At 38.8% G+C, this 22,806-nt stretch overlaps 1 protein-coding gene across 2 annotated transcripts in view; it reads left to right on the forward strand.

The window, feature by feature from the left end:
- CEP85L (centrosomal protein 85 like) overlaps positions 1 to 22,806 on the forward strand; it is a 439,304-nt gene that overhangs the window by 295,323 nt on the left and 121,175 nt on the right. For both annotated transcript variants that reach the window (XM_053710792.1, XM_053710791.1), the window contains exon 4: positions 1,237 to 1,361. In XM_053710792.1, coding sequence (XP_053566767.1) covers positions 1,237 to 1,361 — 125 coding nt within the window. The remainder of the gene's footprint in view (positions 1 to 1,236; positions 1,362 to 22,806) is intronic.

Raw genomic sequence — 22,806 nt, forward strand, 5'->3', positions numbered from 1 at the left:
AAATCGTGCACATGCTCAGTAGGAGCTGGTGCCTTAGAAAGTGTGCATATAAAAAGATTGTGCACATTTAGATAATGGATCTGAATTGGAAAGTTGTTTAAAATCGTGTGCTCTATCTGAATCATGAAAGTATAATTTTGACTTTAGTGATCCTTTAAGCATAGTAAAACAACTTTAGACTATGCTTCCATTGCCCCATTTACATGCATTTCTGCTCTGAAAATGATGGATTTTTCTAATTCTCAGAACTGAAAATCAACACTGTAGACTTCTCAAGGCTACCTCTACTACATATTTTTCCCTAATTCAAATTGCTATGTTTTGTCTGGAAAAAGACAAAAGAGGGCGCCATATCTATCACACTATCCACTTACAGAACAGACGAATAAGAGCAGCGTGGACCATTGGACAGCTAGCAGAGAAGCTGGGAGATCTCTGCCTACTTGCCTTGCACCTAGATTTTGGTGGCCTACATTTGTGAGTTAGCTTCATTTTCGAGATAGATTTGGAATTTAGTAAATGGTATGTACTATGTGGCTCGCTCCCTCCCTCTTTGTCCTTTCCAGACAAACCATAGCAATTTGAATGTAACAGGTAAGAACTGGAACATAATGCACTTGATACTAACAATGACTATAGCTAGCCTTGTTGTCTGCATACTCAAGCTTGGATTGGCTCCTCCAAATAAGGCAATTCAAATGGTGAAATTCAGCTTTTGAAAAACATTTTGTGGTAAACAAGATTTTAATTTGCTTTAAAGATATATGAAACCCATTTTTTTGTGATTCAGACAAAGCATACCATTAAAACAAAAAGTTTCCAATTTACTTCTATTATTAAAATGGCTTCTTTCCAATGGTATTTTTTGTTCAAGAGATACCTAGGTAGGTGTCTGGAACACTAGATGGCAGTAAATAGTGCTGCCATCTAGTGCTCTTGCAAATGGATAATATTCTTCCAAAAATGCTACCATATAGTGCTTGTGTCCCTGCTTTTCAACAAAAGCTCTAGAAAAATGTGTCAATAGAAGTGCATTAGAACGTTGTTTAAAATAGCATGCTCTATCTAAATCATGAAAGAATTGTTTTTGGTTTCATGTCCCTTTAAAAATGCGTAGGCTTGACTGATATGTTATTCTATAGCAAAACAACCGAAATGTCTTGTAATTATAAGGTGTTTGCTGTCCCTTTAACATGACATTCAGCTAAATAACCAAATAAATATATTCTTGTGCAGGCTGGGACAGGCTCCTCTCGCCCAATGTATACTGCAGTGCCGCTAAGCCAGGATATCAGCAAGTGGGAATCCTTGATGAAAATCAAAGAAGGTTTATTGCGCCAGAAGGAGATTGTAATTGACAGGTAAGTGAAAAATCTATATCCTGTATTTGCATATTTACTTTACCTATTTAAAGTTAAATTAGGTAACCGTAATATAGTCAAAGCAATAAGCAATTTATAATACCTTTTGTATTCCCTTATACCTTTGTTTATATTTGACACCTGCATGAATTAGATAATTTGTGCCTGTTTTTTTTTTTATTCATAAAAAAGACATTAAAGATTTATTTTATAATCTTATCTCTCCCCCTTTTTATGCTCCTGTCTATTTATACTAAGGTTATGGTGTTTTCCTTATGAGTCAATTTATGTATTTAATTGTGAGATCAATGCTTTTAGACCATTTTAGCAGCCTTAAAAATAAAGTACTACAATTGGTAGTTAAATAGACATACTACTCAAATTCATTCTATTGTATGTAGGAAAGAGCAACACTTAAACATGTTAAGAATATACTAGTTTTTTTTGTTGCATGAAAAGGGATATGTAAAGCATAGGTTAATAATGTATTTTACAAATATCATCAAATATCTTGTGTGTTCAGTTTCCTTGCCATCTTTATTCTAAACTAGGAGGGTTTCCAAACCTACCGTGAAGCTAATTTGCATTAGCCATTCACGGTGGACAACCTGGGTTCTCTCTGATGCTAGCTCACATCTATCCATACATGCGCTCTGGAAATGTATTGGCTGGCGCATGCATTATGGGCTGAAGAGCTCAGCTCTGATGTCATTATGTCAATGGTCACATGACAGCAGTGTATTCAGAGACGCAGCATTTGTGGTAAGTATGTCAGAATCACCCCTACAAAACCGAGCACAGGTCATTTTTAAGAACCCTGCATACATATAAATCTGCACTTCACTATATATCAATTGTACAGCGAGTTACTGAGACCTGGCAAAAGGCTTTATTAATGGTGGTGTGCATGCGTGAACATAGAACATTTAAATATGCACATTTTTGGACTAATTTGCTGCGTGTCGGACAGCCCATTGCTTTGGACATGTTGTTCATTATGTCATACCATAAATGAAACAATATATTTTCTAATACTTGGAGGCTTTGTTTTATAAAAAAAAATAAGCATAATTTGTTTAGATTACACATTTAAATTGATCTGAGTGTTTTGTTCATCAAAACTATTACACATTTTTTATAATACTTTAAGTAAATGCAGTTTAAATTTAAAGGTAAACAGTATAGTCAAAATTAAACAAAATTTGTTGGATTGGATAGAGTATGAAAACAACTTTCCATTTACTTCTTTTATCAATTTTGCTTAGTTCACTTGGTATCCTTTGTAAAAGAGTAATCGTAGGTAAGCTCAGGAGTGTGCACGTGTCTTTAGCCATCTGGTAGCAGTGTTTGTAACAATGTTTAGATCAATGTTATACATAGATACAAACACTGCTGCCATAGATGGCTACATACACACTATGGCATCAGTGTTTGTATCTATGTATAACATTGATCTAAACATTGTTACAAACACTGCTACCAGATGGCTAAAGACACGTGCACACTCCTGAGCTCATCTACAATTAGTCTTTTGCAAAGGACACCAAGTGAAATAAGCAAAATTGATGAAAGAAGTAAATTGGAAAGTTGCTTAAAATTGCATATTCTATCTGAATCAAAAACATTTACTTTGTACAACTGAGTCCTGGGACTCTACTGCTCACTGGTTGGCAGAGATAAGTCCAGCATAAAATGTGTGTTTTTAGTACAGGAACATCTATTTTTCGAAAACGAAACAGTCATAGATTTTGAAAGCTTCAGTCTTAGATGAGAAAACATAAAATATTTGAGTAACATGCCCCTTTAATTGTGCTGTATAATCCTTATATGGGTTTGGATTATTTATTATTATTTTAGGGTAACTTTCAATGATGTCAGTTCTGGCCATTTCCCACACAATGATGTCATTTTGGATGACCTCATCAGCTATGAAAATTAGCGCACACTACATTCCATTTGTAAACGTTTTTTCTTTCATGTAATTAGCAAGAGTCCATGAGCTAGTGACGTATGGGATATACATTCCTACCAGGAGGGGCAAAGTTTCCCAAACCTCAAAATGCCTATAAATACACCCCTCACCACACCCACAATTCAGTTTTACAAACTTTGCCTCCGATGGAGGTGGTGAAGTAAGTTTGTGCTAGATTCTACGTTGATATGCGCTCCGCAGCAAGTTGGAGCCCGGTTTTCCTCTCAGCGTGCAGTGAATGTCAGAGGGATGTGAGGAGAGTATTGCCTATTTGAATGCAGGGATCTCCTTCTACGGGGTCTATTTCATAGCTTCTCTGTTATCGGTCGTAGAGATTCATCTCTTACCTCCCTTTTCAGATCGACGATATACTCTTATGTATACCATTACCTCTACTGATTCTCGTTTCAGTACTGGTTTGGCTTTCTACAACATGTAGATGAGTGTCCTGGGGTAAGTAAATCTTATTTTCTGTGACACTCTAAGCTATGGTTGGGCACTTTGTTTATAAAGTTCTAAATATATGTATTCAAACATTTATTTGCCTTGACTCAGAATGTTCAACATTCCTTATTTTTCAGATAGTCAGTTTCATATTTGGGATAATGCATTTGAATTAATCATTTTTTTCTTACCTTAAAAAATTTGACTCTTTTTCCCTGTGGGCTGCTAGGCTCGCGGGGGCTGAAAATGCTTCATTTTATTGCGTCATTCTTGGCGCGGACTTTTTTGGCGCAAAAAATCTTTTCCGTTTCCGGCGTCATACGTGTCGCCGGAAGTTGCGTCATTTTTTGACGTTATTTTGCGCCAAAAATGTCGGCGTTCCGGATGTGGCGTCATTTTTGGCGCCAAAAGCATTTAGGCGCCAAATAATGTGGGCGTCTTATTTGGCGCTAAAAAATATGGGCGTCGCTTTTGTCTCCACATTATTTCAGTCTCATTTTTCATTGCTTCTGGTTGCTAGAAGCTTGTTCTTTGGCATTTTTTCCCATTCCTGAAACTGTCATTTAAGGAATTTGATCAAATTTTGCTTTATATGTTGTTTTTTCTCTTACATATTGCAAGATGTCTCACGTTGCATCTGAGTCAGAAGATACTACAGGAAAATCGCTGTCTAGTGCTGGATCTACCAAAGCTAAGTGTATCTGCTGTAAACTTTTGGTAGCTATTTCTCCGGCTGTTGTTTGTATTAATTGTCATGACAAACTTGTTAATGCAGATAATATTTCCTTTAGTAAAGTACCATTGCCTGTTGCAGTTCCTTCAACATCTAAGGTGCAGAATGTTCCTGATAACATAAGAGATTTTGTTTCTGAATCCATCAAGAAGGCTATGTCTGTTATTTCTCCTTCTAGTAAACGTAAAAAATCTTTTAAAACTTCTCTCCCTACAAATGAATTTTTAAATGAACATCATCATTCTGATTCTGATGACTCTTCTGGTTCAGAGGATTCTGTTTCAGAGATTGATGCTGATAAATCTTCATATTTATTTAAAATGGAATTTATTCGTTCTTTACTTAAAGAAGTACTAATTGCTTTAGAAATTGAGGATTCTGGTCCTCTTGATACTAATTCTAAACGTTTAGATAAGGTATTTAAATCTCCTGTGGTTATTCCAGAAGTTTTTCCTGTTCCTAATGCTATTTCTGCAGTAATATCCAAGGAATGGGATAAATTGGGTAATTCATTTACTCCTTCTAAACGTTTTAAGCAATTATATCCTGTGCCGTCTGACAGATTAGAATTTTGGGATAAAATCCCTAAAGTTGATGGGGCTATTGCTACCCTTGCTAAACGTACTACTATTCCTACGTCAGATGGTACTTCGTTTAAGGATCCTTTAGATAGGAAAATTGAATCCTTTCTAAGAAAAGCTTATCTGTGTTCAGGTAATCTTCTTAGACCTGCTATATCATTGGCTGATGTTGCTGCAGCTTCAACTTTTTGGTTGGAAACTTTAGCGCAACAAGTAACAGATCATGATTCTCATGATATTATTATTCTTCTTCAGCATGCTAATAATTTTATCTGTGATGCCATTTTTGATATTATCAGAGTTGATGTCAGGTTTATGTCTCTAGCTATTTTAGCTAGAAGAGCTTTATGGCTTAAGACTTGGAATGCTGATATGGCTTCTAAATCAACTCTACTTTCCATTTCTTTCCAGGGTAACAAATTATTTGGTTCTCAGTTGGATTCTATTATCTCCACTGTTACTGGTGGGAAAGGAACTTTTTTACCACAGGATAAAAAATCTAAAGGTAAAAACAGGGCTAATAATCGTTTTCGTTCCTTTCGTTTCAACAAAGAACAAAAGCCTAATCCTTCATCCTCAGGAGCAGTTTCAGTTTTGAAACCATCTCCAGTCTGGAATAAATCCAAGCCTGCTAGAAAGGCAAAGCCTGCTTCTAAGTCCACATGAAGGTGCGGCCCTCATTCCAGCTCAGCTGGTAGGGGGCAGGTTACGTTTTTTCAAAGAAATTTGGATCAATTCTGTTCACAATCTTTGGATTCAGAACATTGTTTTAGAGGGGTACAGAATTGGTTTCAAGATGAGACCTCCTACAAAGAGATTTTTTTTCTTTCCCGTGTCCCAGTAAATCCAGTGAAAGCTCAAGCATTTCTGAATTGTGTTTCAGATCTAGAGTTGGCTGGAGTAATTATGCCAGTTCCAGTTCCGGAACAGGGGATGGGGTTTTATTCAAATCTCTTCATTGTACCAAAGAAGGAGAATTCCTTCAGACCAGTTCTGGATCTAAAAATATTGAATCGTTATGTAAGGATACCAACATTCAAGATGGTAACTGTAAGGACTATCTTGCCTTTTGTTCAGCAAGGGCATTATATGTCCACAATAGATTTACAGGATGCATATCTGCATATTCCGATTCATCCAGATCATTATCAGTTCCTGAGATTCTCTTTTCTGGACAAGCATTACCAGTTTGTGGCTCTGCCGTTTGGCCTAGCTACAGCTCCAAGAATTTTTACAAAGGTTCTCGGTGCCCTTCTGTCTGTAATCAGAGAACAGGGTATTGTGGTATTTCCTTATTTGGACGATATCTTGGTACTTGCTCAGTCTTTACATTTAGCAGAATCTCATACGAATCGACTTGTGTTGTTTCTTCAAGATCATGGTTGGAGAATCAATTTACCAAAAAGTTCATTGATTCCTCAGACAAGGGTAACCTTTCTGGGTTTCCAGATAGATTCAGTGTCCATGACTCTGTCTTTAACAGACAAGAGACGTCTAAAATTGATTTCAGCTTGTCGAAACCTTCAGTCACAATCATTCCCTTCGGTAGCCTTATGCATGGAAATTCTAGGTCTTATGACTGCTGCATCGGACGCGATCCCCTTTGCTCGTTTTCACATGCGACCTCTTCAGCTCTGTATGCTGAATCAATGGTGCAAGGATTACACAAAGATATCTCAATTAATATCTTTAAAACCGATTGTTCGACACTCTCTAACTTGGTGGACAGATCACCATCGTTTAATTCAGGGGGCTTCTTTTGTGCTTCCGACCTGGACTGTAATTTCAACAGATGCAAGTCTCACAGGTTGGGGAGCTGTGTGGGGATCTCTGACGGCACAAGGAGTTTGGGAATCTCAGGAGGTGAGATTACCGATCAATATTTTGGAACTCCGTGCAATTTTCAGAGCTCTTCAGTTTTGGCCTCTTCTGAAGAGAGAATCGTTCATTTGTTTTCAGACAGACAATGTCACAACTGTGGCATACATCAATCATCAAGGAGGGACTCACAGTCCTCTGGCTATGAAAGAAGTATCTCAAATTTTGGTTTGGGCGGAATCCAGCTCCTGTCTAATCTCTGCGGTTCATATCCCAGGTGTAGACAATTGGGAAGCGGATTATCTCAGTCGCCAAACGTTGCATCCGGGCGAATGGTCTCTTCACCCAGAGGTATTTCTTCAGATTGTACAAATGTGGGAACTTCCAGAAATAGATCTGATGGCGTCTCATCTAAACAAGAAAATTCCCAGATATCTGTCCAGATCCCGGGATCCGCAGGCGGAGGCAGTGGATGCATTATCACTTCCTTGGAAGTATCATCCTGCCTATATCTTTCCGCCTCTAGTTCTTCTTCCAAGAGTAATCTCCAAGATTCTGAAGGAATGCTAGTTTGTTCTGCTGGTAGCTCCGGCATGGCCTCACAGGTTTTGGTATGCGGATCTTGTCCGGATGGCCTCTTGCCAACCGTGGACTCTTCCATTAAGACCAGACCTTCTGTCACAAGGTCCTTTTTTCCATCAGGATCTGAAATCCTTAAATTTAAAGGTATGGAGATTGAACGCTTGATTCTTGGTCAAAGAGGTTTCTCTGACTCTGTGATTAATACTATGTTACAGGCTCGTAAATCTGTATCTAGAGAGAAATATTATAGAGTCTGGAAGACTTATATTTCTTGGTGTCTTTCTCATCATTTTTCTTGGCATTCTTTTAGAATACCGAGAATTTTACAGTTTCTTCAGGATGGTTTAGATAAGGGTTTGTCTGCAAGTTCCTTGAAAGGACAAATCTCTGCTCTTTCTGTTCTTTTTCACAGAAAGATTGCTATTCTTCCTGATATTCATTGTTTTGTACAAGCTTTGGTTCGTATAAAACCTGTCATTAAGTCAATTTCTCCTCCTTGGAGTTTGAATTTGGTTCTGGGAGCTCTTCAAACTCCTCCCTTTGAACCTATGCATCTATTGGACATTAAATTACTTTCTTGGAAAGTTTTGTTCCTTTTGGCCATCTCTTCTGCCAGAAGAGTTTCTGAATTATCTGCTCTTTCTTGTGAGTCTCCTTTTCTGATTTTTCATCAGGATAAGGCGGTGTTGCGAACTTCTTTTGAATTTTTACCTAACGTTGTGAATTCCAACAACATTAGTAGAGAAATTGTGGTTCCTTCATTATGTCCTAATCCTAAGAATTCTAAGGAGAAATCATTGCATTCTTTGGATGTTGTTAGAGCTTTGAAATACTATGTTGAAGCTACTAAGTCTTTCCGAAAGACTTCTAGTCTATTTGTTATCTTTTCCGGTTCTAGAAAAGGCCAGAAAGCTTCTGCCATTTCTTTGGCATCTTGGTTGAAATCTTTAATTCATCTTGCCTATGTTGAGTCGGGTAAAACTCCGCCTCAGAGGATTACAGCTCATTCTACCAGGTCAGTTTCTACTTCCTGGGCGTTTAGGAATGAAGCTTCGGTTGATCAGATTTGCAAAGCAGCAACTTGGTCCTCTAAGCATACTTTTACTAAATTCTACCATTTTGATGTATTTTCTTCTTCTGAAGCAGTTTTTGGTAGAAAAGTACTTCAGGCAGCGGTTTCAGTCTGAATCTTCTGCTTATGTTTTTCATTAAACTTTATTTTGGGTGTGGATTATTTTCAGCAGGAATTGGCTGTCTTTATTTTATCCCTCCCTCTCTAGTGACTCTTGTGTGGAAAGATCCACATCTTGGGTAATCATTATCCCATACGTCACTAGCTCATGGACTCTTGCTAATTACATGAAAGAAAACATAATTTATGTAAGAACTTACCTGATAAATTCATTTCTTTCATATTAGCAAGAGTCCATGAGGCCCGCCCTTTTTTTGTGGTGGTTATGATTTTTGTATAAAGCACAATTATTCCAATTCCTTATTTTATATGCTTTCGCACTTTTTTATCACCCCACTTCTTGGCTATTCGTTAAACTGAATTGTGGGTGTGGTGAGGGGTGTATTTATAGGCATTTTGAGGTTTGGGAAACTTTGCCCCTCCTGGTAGGAATGTATATCCCATACGTCACTAGCTCATGGACTCTTGCTAATATGAAAGAAATGAATTTATCAGGTAAGTTCTTACATAAATTATGTTTTTTGTTTTGATTACCTCTATGAGATCTTTTTTGAGCAGGGCCATCATACGCTCCTTGAATCTTCAGTGTAAACTTGGTAGCTACCCAGAATACTGATAAGCCGTTCCCACATTTTTTTTTTAGCAGCGACATAATTGTTTTAAAGAAGGATCTAAAAAGTTAGGAAACAGATCTAGGATTGTAATCTATCTGCATATCTGTTATTTAGAACTGGGCAGTTTACATATTATTATCAAACCTTATAATAATAAAGTGTTGAGTATTACAACTGGAATCTATGAAATGGTGTAACGGAATGCTAAAACTTAAAGGGACATTCCAGCCAAAATTGGACTCCACATGGATGTATTTCACTTTTGAATAGAAGTATTTTTGTAATATACATATATTAGTAAAAATGCTTCTAACAAAAGTTAAAGCTGTTTTAAAAGTGTATTTAAAGTGAAGGTCAATTTTGATGAATTAGTGCCCGGTTTTTAATAATCCTATTAAAAACAAGGGCACTTTAATTCACCAAAATTGACGTTTGACTCATTTTCTTACCTTTTAATTCTGGCAGCCGCTCCAGCAATTCCCCCGGTCGTTGGAAGCCTCTGCAGACATCAGAAATAATGAATCCGGCTTCCTCCAATCACAGCTCTCCCCCCCCCCCCCCCAGAGGAATCTTGGCTTGATGCAACGCTGTGATTGGAGGAAGCTGGATTCGTCATATTAGACCCAGGAAGACGGCTTGCGACGGGCAGAGGAAGTGCTGGAGCGCCTGCCAGGATTAAAAGTTACGTTTTTGAAGAAAACGGTGAAATGTCAATTTTGATGAATTAAAGTGCCCTTGTTTTTAATAGGTTTATTAAAAACTGGGCACTAATTCATCAAAATAGACCTTCACTTTTTAAAGGGACAATCAAGTGTAGAAAAAACTTTCATGTTTCGGATAGGGCACCATGCACCAGATAGTATGCACCAGCATTTTAAACAAAGCACTTGCTCAGAGAGCCTAAGGTGCTTGTACCATCTGTTAACGACTCAATTTGTTAATTGCTGACATGATACAAGCCCCACTGGCACTCTGAGAAGCTGCAGTATTTAAAATGCTGGTGCACTGAGAATATCTAGCAATGCTTCACGTGCAGAGAAAATGTGAACACTAAAACAGTGATAACTATTACTAGAAGCCTTTTTGCCAATACATGTATAGTGCAAATTTGTTTCTATTCAAAGATTTAATTCGTCTATGTGCATTTAAATTTTGACCAGAATGTCCCTTTAAATTCTGTCCTACCTCCCAATTTACTGCGTGCAAGAGCAACTAGAAAAATACTGCAGCATCTTACATGTGCACATAATAGACTGTGAAACGTTTTGTAAGGTTAGGACATTTCAGTTTGAGCTCTGTTGCATTATTATTAAAATGAAGAAATAAAAAATAAAAAAATACAAACCATGTTCTGGAGGACTTCAACCTGTGAAGTTCGGGCTTAGCAGTAAGGCGCTCTGTCTCCTGCACCATTTGGACATTTAGCAGCTTTTTTTACATCATAAAAATATGTAAACAAAACAAGTCTCTAAGCAAACTAACTTCATTTGATAACTTTCAAATTTGGTATAAAAGTATTAAAATGTTATCTACATATGCTCACCAAATTCATCTTCAGTTGATTCCCCCCCCTACCTCGCATATGTAGCAGCTTCTAAAACATACCCTTTTAACAGAATTAATCCATAGGGGTAGATTTATCAAGTGTCAGGTGGACATAATCCGCTGTAAAGGATCATGTCCGCCCAGCGTACGCTGTCGGCATTTAAAATTGCTCAAGCATTTCTGGTGAAATGCTTGTGCAATGCTGCCCCTGCACATTCGAGTCCAATCGGTCGCTAGCAGGGGGTGTCAGTCAACCCGATCGTATCTGATCAGGATGATTGCAGCCCGCCACCTCAGATGTGGCAGATGAGTTGAGGAGCAGCGGTCTTACGACCGCTGCTTTGTAACATTTGTTTACGGTGAGCCTGAAGGCTCGTGCGGGAGCAGCTGCATCCACAACTTAATAAATCTACCCCATAAGTTCTTTTGTCATGCCACATTTGAATAAGTTAGATACATTGGTATTCACTGCAGCTTTATCTAAACATCCTTATATGGCTATATTAAAAATGACAAATTTTCACATCTTATCAAATTCATTCAGAAGTTACACGCATTTAAAAAAAAAAAAAAATTAACACAGGGTGCTTGTTTGCGCTACTACTGTGCAGCTGTAAAGCGGTAAATATTTTCTTGTTTTCATAAATGAAAACATCAACCATTGTACAGTTGCCTTTTCTCGCCGTTTTGCTCTTGTTTTTTTTCTCGTCTGCATGCGCAGAACATCTAGTTTAGTAGATGGGTTATAAGGATTTACATTCCTTGCTAGATTTGGAAATTCTGAAACAAAAACATTTTAATGAGGTAAATACAAAAAGAATAAGTGGTTGATCCTTTGACTGAAATGAATTTATTAAAACTGATGGCATTGGCACCTAGCCCTGAAAAGAAACCGTTGAAAGCAAATCTTTCACTTGGCATAGGACAATATAAAAGTCACAGACCACAAAAACCTTTCAGCTGCATGCTTTATATTTCTAGCATTGTGTCAAGTTATTGCATGTGCTTCAGACATCATTCACATCATTCACATGGTTGCAAATAGTAACTTTGAACTCTGCTTTCTCAATGACCATTGTATTTCAGCACAACCAAATAATCTTACATACAGGTATTTTTCCACCCCTGTGTGTGTGTGTGTGTGTGTGTGTATGTGTGTATATATATCCTATATAATAAAAGACAAGAGTTTGTCTGAAGCCGTCATGCGCAGTTCAGACAAACTCTTGCCGCGAGGACCCGGCAGCTCAGCTGAAACACAGAGGCGCGCGAGGACCCGGCAGCTCAGCTGAAACACAGAGGCGCGCGAGGACCCGGCAGCTCAGCTGAAACACAGAGGCGCGCGAGGACCCGGCAGCTCAGCTGAAACACAGAGGCGCGCGAGGACCCGGCAGCTCAGCTGAAACACAGAGGCGCGCGAGGACCCGGCAGCTCAGCTGAAACACAGAGGCGCGCGAGGACCCGGCAGCTCAGCTGAAACACAGAGGCGCGCGAGGACCCGGCAGCTCAGCTGAAACACAGAGGCGCGCGAGGACCCGGCAGCTCAGCTGAAACACAGAGGCGCGCGAGGACCCGGCAGCTCAGCTGAAACACAGAGGCGCGCGAGGACCCGGCAGCTCAGCTGAAACACAGAGGCGCGCGAGGACCCGGCAGCTCACCTGAAACACAGAGGCGCGGGAGGACCCGGCAGCTCACCTGAAACACAGAGGCGCGGGAGGACCCGGCAGCTCGAGAGAGAGAGAATGAGAGAGAGAGAGAATGAGAGAGAGAGAGAATGAGAGAGAGAGAGAATGAGAGAGAGAGAGAATGAGAGAGAGAGAGAATGAGAGAGAATGAGAGAGAATACAGAGAGAGAGAGATACATACATACATACATATACGTACCTGACAAGGAATTGTTTTATTTTTCAATCCCAAGCACAGTGCTAATGCAGTGAAATCATATTTGGAGAGAAAAACAGCTGATAAAACACTGTTATTCAGGCCTGGACCATGTGGACGCTAGTCCATGACTATTATAGAGGCAGTATGGGAATCACCTGGACAGAGAAATAAATAAGACAACCTAAATCTAAAGAAGAACTCTGGGAAGTGCTGAAAGAAGCCTGGTATAATATACAGAAAATAATCAGTTCAGTCTCCCCCAAATAGTTCAAGATGTGCTTAGTGCCAAGGGAGGTCACACTAAATAGTGACAGTTGCCTGAAGACGTCATTTTGTTTTTAAATTTTTTTTTTTTTAATTTATTATATATTGTGTACATATTTCCTGTATTTTCTGTTTGTATCTTAATAAAGAGACTGAAAATATGGATGGTCATTAAAACTTTTCTAAAACAACAAAGCTGGTGGTGGCCTAAGAAACTTAAATAGTAATTTTTATATATATATATATATATATATATATATATATATATATATATATATATATATATATATATATATATATATATATATATATATATATATATATAAATACACATACAGTAGTATATATATATATTAAAGTAAATATATCTCATATATTAATATACAACGACTGATTACTGCAGCCATGATACATTTACAAATCCAGAATTTAAAAATCCAAACTTATTCTGAAATCCAAACCTTTTCATTAATAATTTTTTTTCCAAAATAAAATTATAAAAAATTACTATTTTCCCCACCTGCAAGTCACAAATTTTCCTGCCCGTGCCTTTGGCTTGATTTTTGTGTTCTAACATGCAAATAATAGTCTATATTTATTTAAAACAGCAAATATTATCTTTCAGATTATAGTACTGTATTGTGTTTCTAATGGTACTATGAAACTATGTGCGCAAAAGTATTAAAATGATCTAAAACTACCATTAGATTACATTTATAAGCAGTAGTATGGCATGTAAATGACATAAGATATTGTTGTTTACACTTGGTCTTATCACCTCTCCAAACTGTCACATTTTACAGATACAAATATTCCAAAACCCAAACTATTCTAAAATCCAAACATTTTACGGCCCCAATCAGTTTGGATAAATGGTTTTCTACCCTTATTAACAAACGTGCTGATAGTATCTAGCTCTGTGTGCTATGATAGCAACAGGCAGGCACTTAGTGCATTCATATGTTTTATGTATGTCTCACCTATTGTGTTGTCATGTTTTTTCCCCCTTCATTCTTCCTGGTAAACTTTAAGGCATTTTATTAAGAAGGCAGAATGTATATGCTACGAACATGGTCAATGAGCCAACAAAAAGCAAAATCCTTGCCTTTATCTGTTAGAATCTTTTTATGTGTAACTGCACATGGAAATTATTTGGTGTGGAAAGGAAAGCCACAACTCCTTTCTACTCAGAACAAAATAAACTATTTGGACCCCATAGGTTTAAATAAGAACTTATGTCTCATAGCCTAGTGTTATGCCATACACATATTTACATGGTAATTCACACACTTGCTCTTTAGTAATTATTTTAGGGATGATCTTGTGCTTTGAGTTACTCTCTCTTCGATAAACGTGACTGATACCTATTTTCAGTGTCCGTGTAATCCCTGTTTATCTATGGAGTTTAGTTACTACATTCAGAGTGGTCTTTTACGCATGCATATTAAAAAGATACTAAACCCAATTGTTTTTCTTTCATGATTCAGATAGAGCATGTAATTTTTAGCAACTTTCTAATTTACTCCTACTATCAATTTTTCTTCGACATCTTTTTATCTTTATTTGAAAAAGCAGTAATTTAAAGTAAGGACCCGGCCCATTTTTGGTTCAGCACCTGGGTAGCACTTGCTGATTAGTTTGCTACAGGTAACCACCAATCAGCAAGCGCTACCCAGGTGCTGAACTAAAAATGGACTGGCTCTTAAGCTACAGTCCTGCTTTATCAAATCAAGATAGCAAGAGAACAATAAAAATTTTATAATAGGAGTAAATTAGAAAGTTGCTTAAAATTGCCTGCTCTGTCTGAATCATGAAAGAAAAAAAATTGAGTTTAGTATCCCTTTAATCTGACCTGAAAACCACTCATTTATATTAACAAATATAATTTTTTACCCTGAAAAAATAATACAAAGCATAGATTTGTAGAGTATTTTTCTTGCTAGATGTAACACGTGAGGTTTTCAGAACAATGCATGTACCTAAGCAAGCTATCCTAACACTGACTCAACTCAAAGTACAAAAAGAGCAAAGTAAAGCCGTCTGAGCAAGTATTCAGGCCATGAGCTGCTCTGCATATATTTGGAGAAAGGTTTCATAGTGCTGTGAATTATGCCAAATATGTAGGCATGTGATCTAAACCTCTTGTAAATAGCAGCAGTCTCGAGGGAGATCCCTTGCAGGACTGGCCGTTCTGAAACAGCTTTTTAAGGCAAGGTAACAATGCAGGCTTTTTCCTGAGAGCTGAATATGCACGTTCAGGAAGCAGCTGCTGCTTAATACTTTCACCTCTGTGTGTCCATAAATAACACCTCTAAATTGTTGTTTTCACATGCAGTGGATGCATATGCTATTCATGTCATAAGGCTGCTGAAATAAATGCACCAATTTGTTATGTGAAAAGCTTGTCCTGGTTACTGGTGGATGAACTGGCACCTCCCTGCAGCAACAGAAAGTGCCATCACTAATGTTGTCTGAAAGAGACATTGTACTCCAAAACAAATCTCTTATGCATATGCACTATTCATTAAGTTTTTGTATTTTTTATAATTATAATGGAGCATAAAACTCAATGCAAAATGCTGTTTTTTATTGCGTCATTCTTAGAGCAAATTTCGTCATTTCCTGCGTCTTTGTTGACGCTAGTTGTTTTGGCGCGAAGTCGCATTTGTTATGACGCGAGTTGTCATTTTCTGGTGTTGGTTTTGCGCCAACATTTTTTAACTTTCTTTTGTGTAATGCGTCATTCTTGGCGTTAAGTTTAGTTATTTTTCCCCTCTCCCTCTATTGCTCGCTGTTTTCATGAATTTGAAAGCTATTATGCCTGCTTTTTTATTTTATTTTTTGTTTTAAAAAATAAAATAAAAATCCTAGCTTTGTTTTTCTATCTACTGAAACTGTTACATTGTGGAAATTGAATGTTTCTCTTGTAAGGTGTTTCCAGTCCACGGATCATCCATTACTTGTGGGATATTCTCATTCCCAACAGGAAGTTGCAAGAGGACACCCACAGCAGAGCTGTTATATAGCTCCTCCCCTAACTGCCATATCCAGTCATTCTCTTGCAACTCTCAACACGCATGGAGGTAGTAAGAGAGAGTGGTAAAAAATAGTTAATTTTCTTCAATCAAAAGTTTATTTTAAATGGTACCGGAGTTGTACTATTTTATCTCAGGCAGAAGTAGAATAAGAATCTGCCTGAGTTTTCTATGATCTTAGCAGGTTGTAACTAAGATCCATTGCTGTTCTCACATATGTCTCAGGAGTGAGGTAACTTCAGCGGGAGAATGGCGTGCAGTTTATTCTGCTATGAGGTATGTGCAGTTATAATTTTTTCTAGGATTGGAAATGCTAGAAAAGTCTGCTGATACCGAATTAATGTAAGTTAAGCCTGAATACAGTGATTTAATAATGACTGGTATCATGCTTACTCTCAGGGGTATTACCCTTATATAAATGCAATATAAAACGTTTGCTGGCATGTTTAATCGTTTTTATGTGTGTCTGGTGATAAAAATTATTGGGGCCTTCCTGAGGCTTTCCACTGTTGTAATATGAGTGGGAGGAGCCTATTTTAGCGCTTTTTTGCGCAGTTAAAATTACAGACTGAGACATCCAGTTTTCCTCAGAAGTCCCCTGAGTGCTGTAGGACATCTCAAAAGGGCCTAAAATCGTTTTTTTTGGGGAAGGTAGGACCACAGCAAAGCTGTGGCAGTTGATTGTGACTGTTAAAAAAAACGTCTGTCGTTTTTTTTATCCGTTTTTTTGAACTAAGGGGTTAATCATCCATTTGCAAGTGGGTGCAATGTTCTGTTAGCTTATTATACACACTGTAAAAATTTCGTTTGTGTAACTGCCTTTTTTCACTGTTGTTCAAATTCTGACAAAATTTGTTTCTCTTAAAGGCACAGTACCGTTTTTTATATTTGCTTGTTAACTTGATTTAAAGTGTTTTCCAAGCTTGCTAGTCTCATTGCTAGTCTGTACAAACATGTCTGACATAGAGGAAACTCCTTGTTCATTATGTTTAAAGGCCATGGTGGAACCCCCTCTTAGAATGTGTACCAAATGTACTGATTTCACTTTAAGCAATAAAGATCATATTCTGTCTTTAAAAAATTTATCACCAGAGGAATCTGACGAGGGGGAAGTTATGCCGACTAACTCTCCCCACGTGTTAGATCCTTTGACTCCCGCTCAAGGGACTCACGCTCAAATGGCGCCAAGTACATCTAGGGCGCCCATAGCGATTACTTTACAAGACATGGCGGCAGTCATGGATAATACACTGTCAGCGGTATTAGCCAGACTACCTGAATTTAGAGGTAAGCGAGATAGCTCTGGGGTTAGACGAAATGCAGAGCATACTGACGCTTTAAGAACCATGTCTGATACTGCCTCACAATATGCAGAAGCTGAAGAAGGAGAGCTTCAGTCTGTGGGTGATATTTCTGACTCAGGAAAGATACCTGATTCTGATATTTCTACATTTAAATTTAACACCTCCGCGTATTGCTTAGGGAGGTTTTAGGTGCTTTGAATGACTGTGACACAATTGCAGTGCCAGAGAAATTGTGTAGACTGGATAAATACTTTGCAGTTCCGGTGTGTACTGATGTTTTTCGAATACCTAAAAGGTTTACTAAGGAATGGGATAGGCCAGGTGTGCCGTTCTCTCCACCACCTATTTTTAGAAAAATGTTTCCAATAGACGCCGCCACACGGGACTTATGTCAGACAGTCCCTAAGGTGGAGGGAGCATTTTCTACTCTTGCAAAGCGTGCTACTATCCCTGTCGAGGACAGTTGTGCTTTTTCAGATCCAATGGATAAAAAATTAGAAGGTTACCTTAAGAAAATGTTTATTCAACAAAGTTTTATCCTACAGCCCCTTGCATGCATTGCTCCTGTCACTGCTGCTGCGGCGTTCTGGTTTGAGTCTCTGGAAGAGGCTTTACAGGTAGCGACTCCATTGGATGACATACTTGGCAAGCTTAGAGCACTTAAGCTAGCCAATTCTTTTGTTTCTGATGCCATTGTTCATTTGACTAAACTAACGGCTAAGAATTCTGGTTTTGCTATACAGGCGCGTAGGGCGCTATGGCTTAAATCATGGTCAGCTGACGTTACTTCAAAATCTAAGCTGCTTAACATTCCCTTCAAGGGGCAGACCCTATTCGGGCCTGGTTTGAAGGAGATTATTGCTGATATCACTGGAGGAAAAGGTCATGCCCTTCCTCAGGACAGGTCCAAATCAAGGGCCAAACAGTCTAATTTTCGTACCTTTCGAAACTTCAAGGCAAGTACGGCATCAACTTCCTCTAATGCAAAACAAGAGGGAACTTTTGCTCAGTCCAAGACGGTCTGGAGGCCAAACCAGACCTGGAACAAAGGTAAGCAGGTCAAAAAGCCTGCTGCTGCCTCTAAGACAGCATGAAGGAATGGCCCCCTATCCGGTAACGGATCTAGTAGGGGGCAGACTCTCACTCTTCGCCCAGGTGTGGGCAAGAGATGTTCAGGATCCCTGGGCGTTGGAAATTATATCCCAGGGATATCTTCTGGACTTCAAAGCTTCCCCCCCAAAAGGGAGATTTCACCTTTCACAATTATCTGCAAACCAGATAAAGAGAGAGGCATTCTTACACTGTGTACAAGACCTCCTAGTTATGGGAGTGATCCATCCAGTTCCAAAGCAGGAACAGGGACAGGGTTTTTACTCAAATCTGTTTGTGGTTCCCAAAAAAGAGGGAACCTTCAGACCAATTTTGGATCTAAAGATCTTAAACAAATTCCTCAGAGTTCCATCATTCAAGATGGAAACTATTCGTACCATTCTACCTATGATCCAGGAGGGTCAATATGACTACAGTGGATCTAAAGGATGCTTATCTTCACATTCCGATACACAAAGATCATCGGTTTCTCAGGTTTGCCTTTCTGGACAGGCATTAACAGTTCGTAGCTCTTCCTTTTGGATTAGCTACAGCCCCAAGAATCACGAAGGTTCTAGGGTCGCTTCTGGCGGTCCTAAGGCCGCGGGGTATATCAGTGGCCCCTTATTTAGACGACATCCTGATACAGGCGTCAAGCTTCCAAATTGCCAAGTCTCATACGGATATAGTACTGGCATTTCTGAGGTCGCATGGGTGGAAAGTGAACGAGGAAAAGAGTTCTCTATCCCCACTCACAAGAGTTTCCTTCCTAGGGACTCTGATAGATTCTGTAGAAATGAAAATTTACCTGATGGAAAAACTTCTAAATTCCTGCCATGTTCTTCATTCCATTCCGCGCCCTTCGGTGGCTCAGTGCATGGAAGTAATCGGCTTAAGGGTAGCGGCAATGGACATAGTGCCATTTGCACGCTTACATCTCAGACCGCTGCAACTATGCATGCTCAGTCAGTGGAACGGGGATTACACAGATTTGTCCCCTCAACTAAATCTGGATCAAGAGACCAGGGATTCTCTTCTCTGGTGGCTATCTCGGGTCCATCTGTCCAAAGGTATAACCTTTCGCAGGCCAGATTGGACAATTGTAACAACAGATGCCAGTCTTCTAGGTTGGGGTGCAGTCTGGAACTCCCTGAAGGCTCAGGGATCGTGGAGTCAGGAGGAGACACTCCTTCCAATAAATATTCTGGAACTGAGAGCGATATTCAATGCTCTTCATGCTTGGCCTCAGTTAGCAACTCTGAGGTACATCAGATTTCAGTCGGACAACATCACGACTGTGGCTTACATCAATCATCAAGGAGGAACAAGAAGTTCCTTAGCGATGTTAGAAGTCTCAAGAATAATTCACTGGGCAGAGATTCACTCTTGCCACCTATCAGCTATCCATATCCCAGGTGTAGAGAACTGGGAGGCGGATTTTCTAAGTCGACAGACTTTTCATCCGGGGGAGTGGGAACTCCATCCGGAGGTGTTTGCACAATTGATTCATCGTTGGGGCAAACCAGAACTGGATCTCATGGCGTCTCGACAGAACGCCAAGCTTCCTTGTTACGGATCCGGGTCCAGGGATCCCAAGGCGACGCTGATAGATGCTCTAGCAACGCCCTGGTCTTTCAACCTTGGTTATGTGTTTCCACTGTTTCCTCTGCTCCCTCGACTGATTGCCAAGATCAAGCAGGAGAGAGCATTGGTGATTCTAATAGCGCCTGCGTGGCCACGCAGGACCTGGTATGCAGATCTAGTGGACATGTCATCCTTTCCACCATGGACTCTGCCTCTGAGACAGGACCTTCTTCTTCAGGGTCCTTTCCACTATCCAAATCTAATTTCTCTGAGACTGACTGCATGGAGATTGAACGCTTGATTTTATCAAAGCGTGGCTTCTCCGAGTCAGTCATTGATACCTTAATACAGGCACGAAAGTCTGTCACCAGGAAAATTTATCATAAGATATGGCGTAAATATCTTTATTGGTGTGAATCCAAGGGTTACTCATGGAGTAAAGTCAGGATTCCCAGGATATTATCCTTTCTCCAAGAAGGTTTGGAAAAAGGATTGTCAGCTAGTTCCTTAAAAGGACAGATTTCTGCGCTGTCTATTCTTTTGCACAAGCGTCTGGCAGATGTTCCAGACGTTCAGGCTTTTTGTCAGGCTTTAGTTAGAATCAAGCCTGTGTTTAAACCTGTTGCTCCACCATGGAGCTTAAATTTGGTTCTTAAGGTTCTTCAAGGAGTTCTGTTTGAACCTCTTCATTCCATAGATATCAAACTTTTATCTTGGAAAGTTCTTTTTTTGGTAGCTATTTCCTCGGCTCGTAGAGTCTCCGAGTTATCTGCCTTACAATGTGATTCTCCTTATCTGATTTTCCATTCGGATAAGGTAGTCCTGCGTACCAAACCTGGGTTTTTACCTAAGGTGGTATCTAACAAGAATATCAATCAAGAGATTGTTGTTCCATCCTTGTGTTCTAATCCTTCTTCAAAGAAGGAACGTCTATTACACAATCTGGACGTGGTTCGTGCTTTGAAGTTTTACTTACAAGCTACAAAAGATTTTCGTCAAACATCTGCTTTGTTTGTTGTCTACTCTGGACAGAGGAGAGGTCAAAAGGCTTCAGCAACCTCTTTTTTTTTGGCTAAGAAGTATAATCCGCTTAGCCTATAAGACTGCTGGACAGCAGCCTCCTGAAAGGATTACAGCTCTTTCTACATTAGCTGTGGCTTCCACTTGGGCCTTTAAAAATGAGGCTTCTGTTGAACAGATTTGCAAGGCGGCGACTTGGTCTTCGCTTCATACTTTTTCAAAATTCTACAAATTTGATACTTTTTCTTCTTCGGAGGCTATTTTTGGGGGAGAGGTTTTACAGGCAGTGGTACCTTCCATTTAAGTACCTGCATAGTCCCTCCCTTCATCCGTGTACTTTAGCTTTGGTATTGGTATCCCACAAGTAATGGATGATCCGTGGACTGGATACACCTTACAAGAGAAAACACAATTTATGCTTACCTGATAAATTTATTTCTCTTGTGGTGTATCCAGTCCACGGCCCGCCCTGTCATTTTAAGGCAGGTAATTTTTTTCATTTAAACTACAGTCACCACTGCACCCTATGGTTTCTCCTTTCTCTGCGTGTTTTCGGTCGAATGACTGGATATGGCAGTTAGGGGAGGAGCTATATAACAGCTCTGCTGTGGGTGTCCTCTTGCAACTTCCTGTTGGGAATGAGAATATCCCACAAGTAATGGATGATCCGTGGACTGGATACACCACAAGAGAAATAAATTTATCAGGTAAGCATAAATTGTGTTTTTGCCTAATGATATTTTTCTTTTTCTGTTACATTTTGCGAGATGTCTCATTCTAATCCTGACTCTGATGTTACTGTAGAAACTATGATGCCCTGAAACACTATACTACAAAGCTAAGTGTGTTCTTTTCATTATTAAGCTGTTATTTCTTCAGCTCAATTATGTGGCATTTATTTATCATGTTTTATGCTAGCAATGTTTCTACATGTACAATGACATTTACTGTTTTTACTTACTCAGTTCATGTACTTGATTTCATCTACAAACATCACATGTTATGGCTTTTATCATAAAAGTTTGACTGCTATTATGCCTTTAAATAAACTTACATTTATTTTTCATTAATTTTGTTCTGACCGACAGCATACTTTATTCTGCTGATGAAGGTTTTCTTTGGTTCAAAGGATCCTGTATCAGAGACAGTTTTGTTAAAAATTCTCCTTATTTTTCATTTGAACATTCTTTGTTCTTTGTTAAGAATTTTTTTTTATTTTTAGCTTTTAGGAGCCTAGTCCTCCTAGTAACTGTTATTTTAAAATCTGGATTTTAATTTTGCTCCTGAGGTTTTTTTTCCTATTCAATATACTTTCTATTATGTTCTAAAGAATGGTTTATCCTGATTCCCTTTTGAGACTGTACTACTATTTCTATGGAAATTGGTACTTATTTTATAGGATACTTTAGAGTTTGAATATAACCTTAATAGAGCATATTCACGTACTGTTTATATTTTAGCTCAGCTTTATCGCATTACTGTTCTCTCAACCTTTTGTTGAACAGTTGGCATAAGCAGTTTTAGATTCTCAATTATATAACTCTATTTACTTCTGATGTATTAATTTTATTATGTTTACTATATCTATTATGATTTCAAATAATTTTTATTATCTCTAGCTTGTTAGTATAAAAATTTGTTTGATTTCTATTATCTCCACTATTTGGACGTTTAGAGTTTTTTCTGCCCTACTTTTAGTCCGGTGATGTAGATCAGTTGGTGAATGTCCTGACTACAAACGCTTGTTCTAGATGCAAGGGTCATAGATTTATATTCCGATAGGG

This window comes from Bombina bombina, chromosome 4, assembly GCF_027579735.1.
Source record: "Bombina bombina isolate aBomBom1 chromosome 4, aBomBom1.pri, whole genome shotgun sequence".
In the NCBI taxonomy this organism is placed as follows: domain Eukaryota; kingdom Metazoa; phylum Chordata; class Amphibia; order Anura; family Bombinatoridae; genus Bombina; species Bombina bombina.